Source organism: Grammomys surdaster, unplaced genomic scaffold (genome assembly GCF_004785775.1).
Source record: "Grammomys surdaster isolate TR1022 unplaced genomic scaffold, NIH_TR_1.0 126158, whole genome shotgun sequence".
In the NCBI taxonomy this organism is placed as follows: domain Eukaryota; kingdom Metazoa; phylum Chordata; class Mammalia; order Rodentia; family Muridae; genus Grammomys; species Grammomys surdaster.
The window spans coordinates 8874056-8893510 of record NW_021620966.1 but is presented as its reverse complement, the minus strand read 5'-3'; the positions used below and the strand labels follow the sequence as shown (position 1 = coordinate 8893510).

The following is a 19455-nucleotide window of genomic DNA, read 5'->3' as shown; positions in this document are numbered from 1 at the left end:
ATCTTTGTTGTCAAGGGATCAGCAGTTCAGTTCACATGAGTCAGAAGTGGTAGCTCCGTCCAGAAGAAACTGAGGCTCTGTGAATCATCTTTAGTCGCAGAAGCAGCCAAAGGCTGCTGGACTATCACAAGAAGTTCTTTGGTGTGTTTCAGTCTACAAAATCAGGAGAAGCAATGATCAGCAAAGAAGGCATGGCATATCAATGCCAGAGCGTTGTCAGTGAAGACCAGCATCAGCAGAATCCAACGAAGACCAGCAAAGAGTGGCAAGGTGAACCAGTGCCACAGCATCCTTCACTGTCTGTTGTTAAACCCTTTCCAAGCATCACATAGCCTCTCGAGCTTCCAATCCAGCAAAATACCCATGCCTCTTTTCCAGGCAGCTGTCAGAAAAAAACATGTGTCTGTTCTCAGCAAAACATAAGACTGTGTCTCATAAGACAGTTTCCAGAACATCACATGACACAACTGAGTCTCCAAAGAAACTAGAAATTTCCACTTCACATTGATCTTCTGGTTATGTGGTGGTTATTTCTGAGCCTTCGATTTGGTTTAGTTGATCTCTGTTTGCCTTTATGCCAGCCCCCACCCCACTGTTTTGATTAATGTAGCTCTGAGCTTTTGAAATTGAAAAATAGAAGCCCTTCCTTTTTGGTCCTCTTATTCAAGAATACTATTGTTTTGTATAGGACCATTTCTTTTTTTATATGAATGAAACTTTTTTTAGGTTAATCTAAAAACATGCCTGGTCTTGGGCCTAGGCTCCCTACACATATATAGCAGATGTACGGCTTGGTCTTCATGTGGCTCCCCTAACAATTCGAGCGGGGCTGTGTCTGACTCTGATTCTGTTTACCTGCCTTTGGATCCTTTCCCCTAGCTGGGCTACCTTATCTGACCTTAGTGGGAGAGGATGCACTTAGTCATGATATGATTTGATGTGTTGGGGAGGGTTGGTACCTGGGTGGGAGCTGGGGGGGGGCAGTTCTCGTTCTCTGAGGAGAAGGGGAAGAGGAAATGGAGGAAGTGGGTGGGAGGAGAGGAGGGAAGGGACTGTGATCATGATGTAAAATGAATAAATAAATTAATGAAAAAATTTAGGTTCATTTTTTTATGCGTATGAATGTTTTGCCAGTATATGTGTATTTATGTGTACCTTGTGCTTGCCTGGTGGAGTCAAAAGAAGGTGTCAAATCCCCTAGAACTGGAGTTATGGCTGTTTATGAGCCACCACATGGGTGCTGGGAACTGAACCCGATGCCTCTGGGAGAACAACAGATAGTTCTAACTGCTGAGCCACCTCTCCAGCCCCTATTCTTCTTAATGTGAATGTTAAGATTGGCTTGACACTCTCTCACTAGGTAATAAATTGAAAATGTAGCTCATTTGGGGAAGTATTGTTCTCTGAGTTCTCGCTGATGCGTCACATGTACAGAGATTGAAATGGTGGAGATTAGCACTGTTCCTGAACAAAAGTGCCTCACACCTTCAAGAAGCTTTGCTTAGTTCTAAAATGAAGGTTAAAGAGTACTGTTTTGTAGGTGTAGGGTGCAGCTCAGTGGGAGAGCATATATTTAGTGTGTCTGAAGCATTAATTCAGTCACAAATACTAAAAATGAGCCTTTTGCATATATAAACACGAAAGTTTTCCCATTTATTTAGGTAATCTTTAATTTCATCAATATTTTATAGTTTTCAGAGTATAAGTTTTAGCATTTGTTAAATTTATCCTTAAAAATGTTAATTTTTCTTTTGAGTGCTGTTGTAAATGGAAAATTTTTAATTTAATTTTTGTTCTTTGTTACCATGTAGGATTGAAAATTATTTTGATATTGATTATGTTTATCCTGTAAAATTACATTAATTCAGGCAAGGCTTTCTGTATATTCTTTAATATTTAATATTTTATATTGCATCTATAAGTATATGTAATTTATTTCTTTTTTCTACTCTGAGGAATTTGATTTTATTTTCTACCTATTGCTCTGTTTAGATTCTCCAGTAAAATAATAGATAAAAAATGAAAAGGGACATTGTTGTCATGTTTCTGATCTTTGGGGAAAACAGCTTTTCACTATTAATTAATTAGTAAATGAATTTTACCATTTAATGATGATATCAGCTTTGTATTTTTGTAGCTGTCATACAGAAAGTTAAACGAATTCTTTGTATTTTAAATTTGTTGTATATTTCAATCACCAGGCATGTTACATTTTATGCAATGTCTTTTGTCTGAAGTTTTTGTCCTTTATTCATATGATACATTGATTGATTTTCATGTATTAAAGCATCCATGAGTTCTTGAATTTAGTCACAGTTGGTCAGGATATGTTTACTCTTGAGTTGCATTATTGGATCTGCCTCCTAGTGTCTTGTTGAGGGTTTTTGCATTCATATTCATAAGAGGTACTGGTACAGTTTCTTTCTCATCTGGTTTTGGTCTTAAACTAACACTGGTCTTATCCTAGGGAAGTATTCTCTTCTGTTTATTCCAGGTGTTTGTGAAAGATTAGTTATGTTTTTAAAATGCTTGTGACTTAAGGAGGCCATCATGGGGCATTTTGTTGGTAGTTGTTTCTGTCAGCTTTACAATAACTAAGTTAGGCTTTTCTTACCTTAGGGTTCAGATTAACTTTCAGATAGATTTATGACATTTGTCGCCTCTCAGAACTTGATTTTAGATAGTTTGTTGACATATAGTTCATAGTCTTTCCTTATTATTCCTTTCAGTTCTGTAAAGTCAACAATATCTCTTCATATTGTTGATTTTTAGTGGTTAGAATGTTTCTGTTGTCATTGGTTTTTGATAAAGACTCACTGTGTAGCCCAGCCTCAACTGCTCCCTCAACTTCTGTGATTTGGGATTACAGGCTTACCCACTCCTGGGGCTTGCCTCTTTTTCATGGATCAGTTGACTTAAAGGTTGCCAATTTCCTTGATCTTGTCAATGAATAAACATTTGGTTTTGATAATTTTTCCCATTTAAAACCAAAATATCTCAGTTGTCCTTAAAGATAGAAGTAAGCCAAACTTCTTTCTTCTGTCTTTGAACATGTTGCCATATTATGTTCTGACTTGGATCATTTCCAGTAAGAATAATCTATGACTTATCATTTTTCCCTTTCTATCAACTTAGTGATACTCCTCTCCCATGGTCTTCACTAACTATCCTGGATTATGATTCACTTCCTTTCAGGAATTTTGGGTAATTCTCAGCTACTTCATCTCATTCCTTCATGTAAAGTTTCTGACTATGGAAATTTCCCTTTGTTCATGAATGTTTTATAGCTCGACACCATATTCTTTAACATAGTCATTATTTTTGTATTTGTATTTGTGCTTTGTCTGTGCACCAATGCATACCTGGTGCACACAGTCCAGAAGAGAATGGTGGATCCCCTGGAGCTGGAATTACAGGTAGTTGTGAGCCCCTGTGGGTGCTAAGACCTTAGTCTGATGTTTTTTAACTGCTGAGCAGTCTCTCCAGTCTCTATTCTTTCTGACAGTTCTAACATCTGGGCCATTTCTTGTTCTGATCCTGTTGTTTGCCTTAGTTCTTGACTGAGGTTTTGATAGTACTCCCCATCTTCTCCTCTCTTATCCTTTTAAGTATTTCACATAATGCTTATTTTAGGTCACAAATAGTTATTACATATTGAGTATTATATTTAAAATAAAGCCTGAAGTTTATAGTTACCATGTACAGAAATGGCCCACCTGTTTACCTTCCTGACCATTAACTGTAGTTTTAAGTAACTGTGGTTTGAGTATGGGGATTTGTTTTTGATGATGAATTTTAGTAAGTGACAGTTTAGTTTTCTTGTGGCTCCTACAGACCTGTTCTTGGTATAAAATTTAGAGTATTAGAGTATTAGATACTTGATCATATCTCTCCAGCCTCTAATCATATAATTGATCATGTTATTTGATCTGTTCTCAGCTTTCCACAAGTTTGTGCCTGTACCACAGCCAGGTCTCTCTGTGGTCTTGGTAGATTTCTATTGCCATATCACATGTTTTTCCAAAGACATGGTGTGAGTTCTACTGGAGCTTTAGACTCAGGCAGTTCAGGTTCATTGAGTGTCAGAGTTCGTTTTTTCTCCCTTCCTTCCTTCCTTCCTTCCTTCCTTCCTTCCTTCCTTCCTTTCTTTCTTTCTTTCTTCCTTTCTCTCTCTCTTTCTCTCTCTCTCTTTCTCTCTCTCTCTCTCTCTCTCTCTCTCTCTCTCTCTTTCTTTCTTTCTTTCTTTCTAATAAAGAATAGAGTGTTGGTGCTGGAGAGATGGCTCAGAGGTTAAGAGCACTGTTTGCTCTTCCAGAGGTCCTGAGTTCAATTCCCAGCAACCACATGGTGGTTCATAACCATCTATAATAAGATCTGGTACTTTCTTCAGGTGTGCAGGCATACATGCAGGTGTGTACATAATAAGTAAATAAATCTTAAGGAAAAAGATAGAAGTTTGTTAAGCTTGTGGTTCTGACAGCTGGTGAAAGGTTTTTCTAGTTGTATTGTAGCACAGAGCGGGCATCACAGGGTGAGAGCTGAGAGTGGACAGTTCTAACAGATGTGGGGCTGAAGAGACGACTTGGTGTTAACAGCACTGGCTACTCTTGCAAAGACCCAGGTACAGTTACCAGCATCCATATGGCAGCTCACAACTGTCTCTATCTCTGTATCTGGGGATCTAACACTCACTTCTGACCTACATGAGCATCAGGCACACATGGGGTACATGTACATACGTACAGGTAGTCATACACCGAAAGTAAAACAAATCTTTAAAAATAATAATGATAGCAGACTTCCTTGTCCTGGGATGAGGGCCTCCCCCACTGAGGCAGCGTTGACCTTTGTGACTGGACAGTAAGCAATTCCTGTGCTGCTGCATGCAGCACATGGCTGTTTTTTACTGTTCACAGCAGTGCTGAGCTTTTAGTAACACAGGATCTTTCTGTGTGTCGTATTTCAATACTGCCTTAAAAGATAATTCTGGATGAACCTTAGTTTTAAGGGAGAAAGGTTTACTGTTTGCTTTGTATTATAATGCACCATTATATTTGTTCTTTTTCAGCCTAGGCTTGATCTCCGACTCTTTCCACATGTTTTTTGATAGTACTGCCATATTGGCCGGCTTGGCAGCTTCTGTTATTTCCAAGTGGAGAGACAATGACGCTTTCTCTTATGGGTAAGTCTTTAAAATACTTTTCTTGAACTACTAAGATACATAGAAAAATATACAACTCTAAAAGCTGTGAGATTTTACAAGTTGAGTTTATTTGTGTGATCTGAGCTCTTGAAACCTGCCTCAGGCTTTTTATAGTCCTTCCTGTGCACCTCCCTCAGGGTTACCTTCTAACTTCCTGGATTAGATTTGCCTGTTTTAAAAGTATATGGAGGAAGAAAAGGTAAGGGGGCGATGAAGAAGAAGTATACTATAATCCCCAAAATAAAAGAAATAGTTTTTTAAAATACCTGATCAGACCCCATAATGTAACTTATTTTTTCGCTTGGCAAATAAACCCTTAGTTTTACGAAAAGAATTTTAAGGGGGTATATTGTTGCTGTATAAGGATTTCCTTATAAACCTTTTTTTTCCTGATAAAGAAAAATCATATGAAACCTATCTTTTTTTTTTCTTTTACTAAAGGAATAATTTGCTGTTATTTACTTAAAATTATTTCATAACATGGTTTATTTGTCTTTTTAGCTTTGCTCTTATATATGCTGATTTTATCTCTGATTTGTATACTCAGCCACTTACTATACAAGGACCTTTGATGATCCAGATTAGAGCAGAATTGGCTTCCTGCCCTACTGACTGGGGAAGCAATGGGTTTTTTATTATTGATTTAAACTTCCTGATTTTCCTGTTTTGAGTTCACAGACCATTTCTTAGTACAGTTCTGTTATCAGAGATGAGAATTAATATCCGTTCCCACCTTTGTCATAATGTTAATCCCTTCCCTGCTCCTCCCTGCTTCATCTCTTCCCTTGGGGCTTCCTCACATCTGCTCTTCACCTCCTGTCTGTCTGTCTGTCTGTCTGTCCGTTACCTTTGCTTATGCACCATACCCTCATGCTCATCTCTCCTGACTCTCACTCTCTCTCTCCTCTTCCACCCCCTTAGCCTGTCTGCCCCACCCCTCTTCAGTCTGGGGTGTCCTTGCGCCCTCATTTTGCCTTGGCTGAAGAATTCACACAAGAGACATGCTTGCCTAGGCAATCTACTTTCACAAATTACACGCTTTAACTCTAAGACTTACTCCGTTCAGGGAAACATAATCGTCTATGATCATTTGTCTAGTCTTTCTTCTTCATTTTAAACCTACTCCCAGGTGCAGTAGTAAACTAAAGCTAATCCAGCACTTTTTGAGAATACATGAAACATACCTACCAACCTAGAAATTAGCTTACCTTTGATCTTGACATTTAGTGAGCCAAGGATAAGATGCTTTCTGTCAAGCATTAGCTATGGGACTAGAGGGAGAGAATAAAAATGCTCTTTGGTTTGAACAATAACCCTACTGATTTATTAGATTAATCTCTTTTAGTATAAATTATAGAAAACTGGCTGTATATTATTTGAATTTAGTAATCTTTTCTCCAGAAAAGTACATACTTTGCTGAATAATACATGAATCTAATTTACTTGTATTTGTTTAAAATGGAATGTAAAATTCATATTACGTTACATTAACTTGATAGTATGAACTCAAACATAACTAGATAGAGGACCCATGACAAGTTTGTTCTACCTGGAATGGTTGGTACATATGGGGCTGTACTTCCAGAACTTGGAGGTCATTGCAAACCCAGGTGCAGCTCCTTAGTGAGTTCCAGGGTAGCCTGAGAGGGTCTCTACATACATCAGTCTTCTGTCAGAATGAAAATGCTCTCCTTACTTGGAAAATGTTTTTACAGTAGAACATTACATTTAGAAGTTGATATAGAAAACTAGCAAAGCCAGGTGGTGGTGGTGGTGTACACCTTTGATCTCAGCACTCAGGAGGCAGAGGTCAGCCTGATATACAGAGTGAGTCCCAGGGCAGCCAGGGCTACTCTGAGAAACCCTGTCTTAAAAAATGGAGGGTTGAGGGGGTGTAAAGATAGATAGGCTCTTTACATAGTCTAACTTGGCTTAGACCTTACAATCCTCCTGGCCCAGCCTCTGCAGGGTTTGCAAGTGAATGCCACCACACAGTACCCGAAAGAGGAGTTTTGATGCTTTGTAGTGTTGATGAAGGACTAGCTGGTGTGAACACACTTTGACTGTCACTTAGCTATGTAAAAGTATAAAGTTAAAGTTGTTTCCATGGCTGTAACAAGCGATATAGAACAGTGAGATCTTTCCCCAGTGCTTCACCTAAGTAGGAGGCAGAAAACATTTGGTCCCAGAGAGAAAGGACGGGCATTTAAAAATGGTTTCATGGAGTGATGTGAGGATAAAGTTAATTCTAAAGATAGATAAATGCAAGTTTAGGCTGAATATGTTAGTCTTAGGAAAAGATAACAAACATAAATCTCAAGTCATCTCTGCCATGATGCAGGGATGTTTTAGCCTCACTTGAGATCAGAGCTCCGCTTCCTGAAGACTTCATAGCTATAAAGTATGAGCAAAGCATGAATTCTCAGAAAAGGAGAAATAAGTTTATTTAAAACAGATTTCCTAGACATTTTCTCTTACTTTGTTTGGACCTTTCCCCTTGAGACAAAGAGATTTACTTTGGTGGTGACTTGAGATTTACATTTCTGTGACAGACCTTTCTATGCCCACTTACTATCAGGAGGCCTTTTGCTTTCTGGAAGTCTATGTTTTGTGACATTTTCTATTAAATATCATTCATAGTAAATTAAATTTCTCATTTGGTTAACATTATTATATAAATTATTCTATAAATAAAAAGACTTTGTTGGCACTTAAAATTACATAATATGTATAAGCTCTAAAATGTATATATTCATTTGGATTTTAAGAAGCACAATTCACTGTTTACCTTGTTCTTCTTTAGGTATGTTAGAGCGGAAGTCCTGGCTGGCTTTGTCAATGGGCTGTTTTTGATCTTCACTGCTTTCTTTATTTTCTCAGAAGGAGTTGAGGTATAGTAGATAATCATTAGAGTCAGGAAATGACTTTTCAATGGAAATGTTTTAAAGATGTAACAGTCATACAGATCTTTCCAACTATCATGTACTGAGGTTTGTCTTGTGTTTACAGAAGGACTTGTGAAATAGTTGAAAATTTTACATTATATGAAATATCTTGAGATGGGAAGCAAGGGAACAGTAGAGCTGTAGACACTGTGAATGAAGTGTTGCCTGTGAGAAGGAGAGGTGCTGTCTGGGTAATGAGAGCCTTTAGGAGTTGTTTCTTAAAAAAATCTAGAACCTGAGAATTTTGCTAGTGAACTTTTAATACCTGGTATATGTTGTAAGCATGGCAGGAACATGTGAAGATTAGTGAACTTAAAGAGAGTGAGAGGAACAGGTTTGGAACCAAACATCCTCACACCTATTTACCTTTGTTTGGAAACAGTAATTGTTACTTTTTCTGCACTATGTGAAGAGTAGGTTTGGCTGACTCACTCTGGCAGGTAGTTTTAAATACCTTTACTTCTGAAAATAGCTAAAATTTTAACACTGCATCATATTGCCAGCAGTTGCTCAATCTAGAACTGTGTCAATGTTGACCCTTGTATTGTGTGTTTTCTAGAGAGCATTGGCTCCTCCAGATGTACACCATGAGAGACTGCTGCTTGTTTCAATTCTTGGATTTGTGGTAAACCTAGTAGGAATATTTGTTTTCAATCATGGAGGTCACGGACATTCTCATGGCTCTGGTATGATGGTTAGAACTATTTGTTTCTTCATTTTTTAACATTTAGTGTGCGTGTGCATGTGCGTGTGTGTGTCTGTGTCTGTGTGTGTGACCGTGACCACATGCGCTACAGAGGCATGTCAGAGGACAACTTGGGAGAGTTCAGGTTTTTAGACTTGGGGATAGATATCCTTGCCAGTTACCATTTCTTCTTTCTATCTATCTATCTATCTATCTATCTATCTATCTATCATCTATCTTGCATGTTGCTATCATTAAATACTCTAGAAAATTAATAATTTTAATTTAAGTTACAAAAGTATGATTTCTAGATCTCAGAAATGTCTTCTTGAGCCGTCTCTTGTACTTCTCCATGGTCCTCCATCCCAGTGCCTTCCAGAGCTTTTGTGCTTGCTATCATGTTCGTATGGATCTCTCTAGACTTCTGCCTTATGTAATATTTAGTTCATATTAAAAGACAGGCATCAGAAAACCACAAAGCTAGTCATTAAATTAAAGTGTGTGTATTTTTAATTTACTATATATAATGTGTTTCCAAGATCCTTCCATTGATATATGTTGGTCTAATACCTTGCATTTTTCTTTTATTAATTTATGAAATCATTTTATTGTAATGAACTCACATTGTCAATGGGCACAGAAAACTCCATGGTATGAAGTCAGGATGTCTACAATTCCAGTACTTGGGAGACAGAGGCAGGAGGATTAATGGCTTACCTGTTCTGCATAGTGAATTCCAATCTATCTAGGGTGCAAATAGAGAAACTGTCTCAATCACAAAGCAAAATAAAAGCTAAAAAAAAAACAAAACCCTTTAACATCAGACAGCGTATGAAGCTACCTCATTGCACAGTTCAGATTTACACCATTTCCATCTCTACACTTAGTTCTTTTAATTCAATGTGTTAATGTATAAGTAGAATTCATAAAACATACATATAGTTTTAGTGGATACATGTTTTTAGTTTTCAAGTTTCCCTCCAAAATGACTGTCATTCAACTCACTTCCAGAAATAAATCTAAGTATTAATTTTCTCCCCAACCCACATCAACCTTTGATATTACAGATTAAAGTGGTTTTGCTCACATTTGAAACAGGTGGCTTTTGCGTTTCATGTCTCTGGTTAGTAGTGAGGTTGAATGATCTGTCAGTGTGTTCCTAGACAATAACTGTTTCTCTATTGTTTTTTTCCCACTCCATTTATAAGTTGCAGTATTACTTAGTATTGCTGCTTTCCTTTGTTTTATGTGCTGTAAATATCTTTCCCGAGTTGATGCTTGTATTTAAGTGTTTATATGAATCAATCCCTGTAGAGATTAGTCTGTGATGGTTAACATTAATTGTCACAGACACAATCTGTATTCTCCTGGGAAGGCAGTCTCAGTAAAGAGCTGTGTACATTAGGTGGGGGCATGCCTGAGGGGGATTGTCTCAGTGTAGGTAACTAACCCTAACCTGATGACCCCATTCCCTAGAATGGGTCCTGAAACTGAGCTTAGCAGCAAGCAAGTGAGCTCACCTGGAAATGTGATATGAATAGCTGTTTGAAGTCCCCTCTTGACAGAAACTTAGCAGTGCAAGCTGAAGCAACCTCTTCTGTCCATCAGCACTCACTTTCCACTGTCTTCAGGGTATTTTTGTCACAGCAACAGAAATGAAAGTACAATATAGTCTGATTTTTGTCTTGCTTTTTTTTTCTTTTCTTTTTTTCTTTTTCTTTTTCTTTTGGTGTATGTATATTTTTCCCCTTGTTTCAGGGATTTCCTTTTCCAGGGCCATGGATACCCAATCCTCTATTTTAGTACTTTCATTTTGATTCGATGGTTTCTTGCAACCTAGTTTGTTCTTCTATTTGTTTATATGTTATTTTTCCTAATGAGTGACTTTGAGATATTGCTTCCAGTCATTTTCTTAAGAAAACTTTGAATGTCCTGGAGATAATGGCATCTAGTTCAGATGCTTAGTAAGTTAACTCAGTAATATACAACAATTCACCCACTGTAGTTTTGTTTTCTTCCTCTTTTTTATGATTATTGAAATGCCTGTTTGTAACTCATCAGTGTAGTTTCACACTAACTGGCTTGTGTCACTATCTTTTCTGTGCCTTTGTATTCATCTTCCTGGTTTCTATTTCTTAGTGTGCGTTAAACTACTCTTGGTGTCCTTTGATTTACCTCCAGAGTCCTTTACTATTTTCAGTGAGCAGGTTTTGTTTATCTGGATTGCTTCACCTTCTCCTTTATTTTAAAGGGAGTTCTGTAGATTATAGAATTTTTGATTTCTGCACCCTACCACTACCATTTCAATAATTATCTAATTACCTTGCCTTTTAGCCTCTAGGATTTCTTTCTTTCATTTGATTTCTTTTCATTTCATTTTAAAATTATTTATTTAATATGTATGTGTGTATACATGTTATGACACGTATGTTGACAAAGGTGTTATTTGGCATGTAGAAGAACATCCAACATTCTATTTGTATATCAACTTGGCTGTTCCACTTGTTTGCTTGCCGCCTCTTCCTCTTCCTCTTCTTCCTCCTCCTCCTCCTCCTCCTCTTCCTCCTCCTCTTCCTCTTCTTCCTCCTCCTCTTCCTCTTCTTCCTCCTCTTCCTCTTCTTCCTCTTTCTCTCTCTCTTCCTCCTTCTTCTGCACATGTCTGCACATGCTCATGTGTGATGTAGGAATTCAGCTAAGACCCTGAGTCGCTTGACATCATGTCTAAACAGTAGGAGTCCTACCTATTATAATTCTAGGAATTAGGAGGCTGAGGCAGAAGGAGTGTTATTTCTGAGCCAACCTAGGATGCATGGTGAAATTCTCAGTTCTTGGGCTTTTGCTGATGTCTGGAAGATCCATCTGGGTCCTGCTCTCGGTGCAATACAGTGGTGTTAACTGGGACAGGAACAAGGAGAGGACCCACCTTGGTCTGGTCTCCCTGAGGGCTTTTCTGTGAATCTGAGATTTCTATTCGTATCTGAACTACAGATGGACATTAGCTATGAAGCAAAAAAAGTTGACCTTCAAGATTGTCTCATGCCTGACTTTCATCAACTGTGATGTTTGATATAATTTCACATTCTATTTGGAGTTTGATAGATTTCTTGACTATAATAGTCATTAAACTGTTGTAATTTTTAGCCATTGGCTCCTGTTTCTCTTGTCTCTTTCTCTTGTTTTCTGGAGACTGTAAATCATTTTCTTCATTCCCTTCTCCTACTTTTGAGAGTGTGGTCTCTATTTACCTGTCTGTACATTGGCCTCAGGTTCTACAGCTCAGAACTCTTACTGAGTCCTAGAAATGGGTACCTTATTTTCCTTTAATTCCAGAGTCTTTGGTATTTAATTTTTCCCCTTCTCTCTGTACCCCTTCCATATATATTTTTGTTCTTTTGAGACAAGGCCTTGCTTTATAGCCTATGCTTGACTTTTGATTGCCTCAGCCCCCTGAATACTTAATTGTAGGCATGAGCTACTACATCTGGTTTTATAATTTCTATGATGTTACTGTTAGTGACTTACTATAGTGAGTCTTTAGACCCAGTTTCTTTTTGCTCATTGAATGTATTTATAATAGCTGGTCAAAATCTGCCTACTAAGTCTGTCTCTGAGACTTTTCAGAAGTATCTTCAGTCAGCTGACTAGTTCCTGGGTGAGAGATGGACACTTATTTTAAGAACTCTGGAATCAGATTGTCTCACCCCTTTCAAGTTAGTTGGTTCTGGTATTTTGTTCTTGTGTTATTTCTTTCAGTCGTTCCTGGACCACTCGGCAGATTACATGCTTCTTGTAGCAGTAGCATGTGGCTATTGAGTTGTCTCATAGTTTTTACTTTAAAGTTTTTCTTTTGTTTTTATTCTGTCTTCCTAGTGGGCACACATAGTAGTCACTCAGAGTTTTGTCAAGTTCCTTAAGTAACTTGCTTGTAAATCTCCCTCTTTTGGTAAAGGGATCTTTGTGAGAAAGTATATCCTCCAAGTCTGCCTCCTAGTTTATGAGGCAGTCTTAACTTTGATTTCCTGCTTGCTCAGGGTCAATTAAAAATGGATGGCAGTTTCTTGTTTTTCAGGTGTTTCTTAGGCGTGTATACAACCTGTGCACACCCTTTTAGGTTCTTAGGAGTGTGTTGCTGCTTTTCAGAGTTCCCCATGGAATCTGTCTCTCTGAGGTTTTCCTGAGGTTCCTAGAACTCTCAGTGGCAGCAGCTTATTCACTGCTGGGGTTTCCCACTGCTGTCTTGGTGCCTGGAGCTCAGTTGAGCTCTCAGTCTGGGAGACTGGAGTGTGTGCCCGTGAATCGCACTGCTGAACAAAATTCGGACTAACCAGAACTTGGTGCTTTAGCAGCGCACTGAAAGCAACCTGATCTCTCTGTTATCTACAGCTTGGTGGTTTTGGGTTGTTTGGCTCCTGGGCTGGGGAGGAAGACTGTGTTCCTTTAACAAAGCCTAGTAGCTGCCTTAGATGATGACCTTCCTGCATTCTTTGGCTCTGACTGATTGCCAGAGCTCTGACATGGTTGCTTTATTGCTTGTTTTTTCTATATCTTTGTGACTTTTTCACTTTGGCTGAGCTCTTTGCAGCCTACTGGAAGGCCATCAGGAGCAGGTCTCCTGTAGATCCTGCTGGATTTGCCTTTTCTGGCCTTCAGAGTTTATTCCCGTGCTCCATGGTAGGAACTCAGTTTGAGTGCAATGGCAGTGCTTATTTAGAAACAAGTGTTTGCTGCAGTGAGTCTGGAGACAGGATTCTTCTAACTAGTATTATTGTAATCAGTTATGTATTTTTACGTGTCTTCTGTTCAAATATTCTTTTCTTCTAGGCCATGGACACAGTCATTCCCTCTTTAATGGTGCTCTAGATCACAGCCATGGCCACGAAGATCATTGCCATAGTCACGAAGCCAAACATGGAGCTGCACACAGCCATGACCATGACCATGCTCATGGACATGGGCACTTGCATTCCCACGGTAAGTGCCGCTGGAGCATCTGCGGAGGGCTAGTCTCCCAAACAAGGTGTGAAATAACTTTACTAGCTAGAGTGTTCTGCTGAGAGGACTCGTATTTAGCTTCTAGTGAGTCTGTCAAGCTGGTTTCCAGGGTTAGCTTCTTTTTTGTACTATAACATGAAAGTAAGACAATGGATGACCTTTTTTCTTTTCTTTCTTCAGTGAGTATAATAAGAAAGTGCTAGGATTTTGATTGTATGAAAGAGAAACAATTGAAGCTTAGCAAATGAAAATTATAATTATTTTAAGTCAGACAAGGCCTTTTATAATATACATTATGAAAATTCTAGAAATTTTTCAATTTTTGTTGTAACTGTTTATACTGATGGCCTAATACCTAAAGATTTCTTCAGAAATCTTTCTGTAATTGTAGTAGATACTAAGTTATAAAGTATTTATCAACGTATTTTATTTCAGATGATTTATTCACACTTTCCTAGTACAGATTAATACAACTGCTTAGGTAATACAATCTGACCACACCTTGAATAAATTATGCACTTAGATGTTTACCAGTACTTGGTATTTTGACAGAACATTAAAGCTTTGGATATGAAAACAATGAGAAGAGCCTTGAAGATTGAATATTCTAAGGACCAATTTTGCAATCTTCAAAGTTTCTAAATTGCGTATTGAAACATGATTGGTAAAGAAAATGTTCTCCACATTAATTGGTTATGCCTGGTCTTGGGTTAGTTTACCCGACAGATGTTTCCTCCCACCTCTTTATCACCTGTTCATTCATTTAGATGTGAGCCCAGCATAAACCTACCCTCCTGGCAACCTCAAGTGTCCAGTCCTGTTAGCTGTAAGTGCTCCAGTGTCGTTCAGCTCTCTCGGCCTTGTGCATAAGTAGTATAACTGAACCTGTGTCCTGTGACAACTACCTCTCCAACCTCCAGCACCTGGAAAGTGCCAGCCTCCTATCTATGTCTATGTCCTTGACTCTGTCAGTGTCCTCATATGAGTGGTATCTGGTCTTTGTCATTCTGTTTACTCATTTCACAAGTCTTCCAAATTTATCCTTGTTGTCCTAAATTGCAGCTTTCCCTTTTATAAGGAAGCAGGGCCCCGTTGATCCATCGGGGACATTTAGGTTGCTTCCATGTCTTGAGTGTGGGATGTGCTGCAGTGAGTGGAAGTGCACCTGGATGCTGGGATCTGGGTTTCAGCTCTGCTGGTTGTGTGCCTCGAACTGATGCTGGTGCTTGTGCTGTAGCTCTGTGTTCATTGCTGAAGAAACACAGACTACTCTCGTAGTGGTTGCGCCCGTTTGCATTCCTACTAATAGTGTACACGGATTCCCTTTTCTCTATATGCTTGCCAGTACTTTTTTAAAAAATATATACTAGCTATGAGTCTTCCTAAAAATATCCTTGAATTTTGATTTGATTTCCCTGCTTAGTACTGGAGTTAATTTTTTTTTTTTTTTGTATACCCACAGAGCACTTTCAGTCTGACAGAATTTTTCCTTTGCATTGTTTGAGTTCTTCATATATTTTAGGTATTAACACTCAGACATATAGTTTTTTAGGAATGTTCCACATTCCTAGGATTGCTGTTTCTTTTTGTTGGTTTTTCCCTGGCTGTGCAGAGAGGCTTTCTAGTTTGGTGCAGTAATCCTATCAGTCAGTTTCTATGACCTCTTTTAATCTAATATGCGATGTTTTGAAAGAGTTACACTGGTAGATCTAAAGACCTTGATTTTTCAACATTTTGGCTCACATACATTATACTAAAATAATTTTGAAAAATTTCTTATCTCTCACAAATTTATAAAATAATTTCTGAAATCTTATTGCAAAGAATATGATTTCTGGCACATAATACTTTAATTAATTAAACAATTTACTAACTTGATTTGGCTTTTTGAGATAGGATCTCAGTATGTGGCCCTGGCTGGCCTGGAACTCATGACATAACTCCAGGCTGATACAATTTTGTCTCTGCCTCCTTACTGACGGGTTTCCAAATGTCTTCTTATAAATAATATTTTAGGATAGAACTTCTGCATGATTCTATTGAACATTGTCCTAGTTTGCTTTCTGTTGTAATAAAAACAACTGACCAGAAACAACTTTAGAAGGAAACCCAAGCCTACACTTTAATTCCAAGTCTCGTAGCTAATGCCTGCTGTCTGAGGCTTAGGATCTTCCGGGGTCAGGTAGCCACTTCTCCAGCTTCTCATCCGTAGCACACAGCTTGTCTCGTAGGCTCAGCCGGCTCCTCTTCTTACCTTACTGTCATTGTCAGGTGTCCCATGGTCCTGACATCTCCAATCTGTTGAGGTCTCTACTGGAACTGATGTTGTACCTTCTCCAATGGCCAAATGGTCTCTCTTCAGAGACTATAGCTCTGCCACATGATGCCAAGCCTTGGCTTCATCCCATACTCCTGTTAAATCCTTAGGTCTCCACAAAACTAAGGATATGCCTTCATCAGTGGTCCCTCTTGCCCTCGACAGGGCCAACCTAAAGCTGTCATCATTGTCCATTCAGTCCTGTAGCTTTTATGTCACTCAAATCAGTACTGTGTGAGAGACTTACACATAACCAGGGTTGCCTGCCAGCTTTCGATACAGCCTTGGCCTGCTCCAGGCCACAGGATCTGAATCCTGTTCCTGACCAAACACTTCCCAGAAGATTTCATCTCTGATGATGGTCTTTTCTTTCTCAAAGCTGATTCTTCAGCCCTAGATAACCAGCATCAGTTGTCCTGGTAAAACAATAATTTCAGCTCCACAGATTTTTAATTGAAAATATCACATGAATGAGCCCAATAGTTTGTAGTTTCCACTAAAATTTCACAAGCCAGACCTCCAGCATCTGCACTGCCCAGGTCAGTCTTATCTTCTAAGCTCCTGTAACAACTTAAGATGAGCACTGAGCAGGCCTTATAGACCAGAGTTCCAAATACTTCTGCAATCCTCCCTGGACAGGATTAAGCCCCAAGTATATCTTAGCTTGTTTTCTGCAGCTGTGATAAAGACCATGGCCAAAAGCAATCTGGGAAGGAAAGGGTTTCCTTTACCTTATAGGTGACAGTCCATCAGCAAGGGAAGTCAAGGCAGGAACCTGGTGCAGGAACTGAAGCAAATACACTCAGTGGATTCACTGCCTTAATGATTTGATGCTCACCTCTCAGACCCATAGAAAATTATAAAGCGCACATCATCAGATTTCCCTTATTTTCTCCATTTCACCTCATTTCTAGAATTTCTTGTTAATGGAGTGTACTTATATACAGTCCTAACTGGTTGCATATCCTGCATCTTAGCAATAAGCTATGAACATTGGGCTGGAGAGACAGGTTAGTCTGTTAAGGGCCTACTGCAGGCACACAGACCCGAGTTTGGTCCTCAGTGCCCACATCAGGAGCTGGGAGGCAGGAGGTGGTGGTGTTCTCCTGGAACTCCACCCCTGGGTGAGTAGACACGGATGAATCCCTAAAGCTTGTTAGCAGACAGTCTAGCTCAATGGTTTATGACTTTCCTTCCTAATGCTGGGACCCTTTAATACAGTTCTTCATATTGTGGTGACCCAATCATAAAATTATTTCATTGTTACTTCATAACTAGTTTTGCTATTGTCATGAATTAAATGTCTGATATGCAAGATATCTGCTCTGCCACCTCTAAAGTGGTCCTGACACACAGGTTGAGAAGCACTGGACTCTAGCTGGGTAGATAGGCTTCAAGGTCAGTGAGAAACCTTGCCTCAAGAAGGGAGGATGGAAGAAGTCAGGATGCCCACCTCAGGCCTCACACACACGTATATAATGTGTAGACATATCACATACAAAGATGATGTATAAATCAGTGAATAAGCGTGCTATAAATATAAGTCTATTCTTCTCTATGAACTTAATACTTCACATTCAGAGTTTACTTTTAACCAGAATTATTACAGTCATTAAGGAAAAAGTCAATTAAAGTAGTTTTGTCTCAAATTTTGTTAATGATGACCTGTCAAAAGGCAGTATTTTACTTGAAATATATTTCTAATTTAAAGGTTTTTTGTTTTGTTTATTTCTTTTTTTCTGTTTTGTTTTTATAGACAGGGTCTCACTCTGGAGTGCAGGTTGCCCAGAACTCACTACATAGCCCAGGCTGCCTTCCAAGTCATGGCAGTTCTCTCTCAGCCTCCCAAGTGCTAAGGTTAATAAGATTAAAGAGATTTTTTTTAACCTAATTTACTAGAAAAGTCATTTTGTGTTTAGGCTTTAATAAAAATATACATTTTGGAAGATTGAGAAAAACTTTAAAAGTTGCTCATGTTCATTTTGTGGGAGTTCAATTAATATTTATGGCATTGCAATTATTATCCTGAGTGCTCAGTATGTACCAAACAATCTGCTAAGAAGTTTATATGTGTTAGCTTTTATAATTTTCACATAGTCTGTTGAAGCAGATAGAACTCCTGTCCTCATTCACTGAGGCACAAACAAATCATAGTAAATAATAAATTAAAAAGCTAGGATTTTGGACCAGTGAGATGGCTCAGTATTTAAGGGATGCTTGCAGTCTGATGTTTGATCTTCAGATCCCACATGGTGAAAAAAGAGAACAATCCCTTAGGCTGTCTTCTCACTTCCATGTATGTGAGTGCGTGCACGCACGTGTATGCAGACACACAAACAAATGAGAGACTGTAAAGCAGCTGAGGTTCAACCATTAGATTATACAATGGGAGATGTAAGAAAATGTCCCTTGGCTTTATTTTGCCCACGACCCTTCTGCATCTCACTGAGCTTTGTAGTTCCTGGAATGCAACACTAAGAGGGGCTGTGTTGTTTTTAACTCTTAAGCCAGTCGTGCAGAAGGCAGGAGCCTAGAGGCTCCTCTTCAGTTCCCACGTAGACATTCTCGTGCACCTGGAAGAGATTTAGATCTGTACATCTTTATCTACAACTCCCCACAGCACAGCCTAAAGGGAAAAGTTAAGTTGTAGACTCAGAAGGCAGAAGAAACAAGTTTAGAGAACAGTTAGCAAGCCAGCTTCTGCCACAGATATCCTATACCAAGAGGACGTTTATAGTTAACTTTAATTGGAGTTAGTTTTTGTCAGTTATCCCTTTCAAAATACTGATGTTAAAAATGACTTTTCTGTATACTTCATACATGCAGAAGCTTAGTGATTTGCTCAGGAGCTAGAATTCTATACTGGCTCTACTTTGGACAGTCAGCAGGCTTTCTGTGGTGGCTGCATCTTTTAGGAGGGTGTCATGGAGCCAGACCTCGACAGCACTGTGCTGTGTCCTACACTCTGCCAGTGTGGTCCACTGCTGCAGTGCTCAGGCGTGTGTCAGCCTTCAGCTAGTGAGTCCTCACTCACAGAGCTTGTCTGGTCTCCGCTGATTCTTTTAAACAAATGCTGCCCACCTTTTGCCACTTAGGTTTTTGTTTCATTGCAAAACTAGTTAATAGTCTCTGACACAGTTAAGTATAGAGATTATAGTACTTTTTCTTTTCATCATAAAGAAAATTTTATTTGCATTCTCCAAAAGGAATTTTATTAAGAGAATGGACTCCCCTCCACACACACACACACATTAACCTGCTGAACATGCGACTGATCTAAAATTTATTTTTTTTGTATGTTGCTTGGCAGGAC

At 38.8% G+C, this 19455-nt stretch overlaps 1 protein-coding gene across 1 annotated transcript in view; it reads left to right on the top strand.

The window, feature by feature from the left end:
• Slc30a7 (solute carrier family 30 member 7) overlaps positions 1–19455 on the top strand; it is a 68101-nt gene that overhangs the window by 9152 nt on the left and 39494 nt on the right. The window contains exons 3-6 of the mRNA XM_028757355.1: positions 5069–5182; positions 8007–8094; positions 8708–8834; positions 13655–13804. Of these exons, the coding sequence (XP_028613188.1) occupies positions 5069–5182; positions 8007–8094; positions 8708–8834; positions 13655–13804 (479 nt within the window). The remainder of the gene's footprint in view (positions 1–5068; positions 5183–8006; positions 8095–8707; positions 8835–13654; positions 13805–19455) is intronic.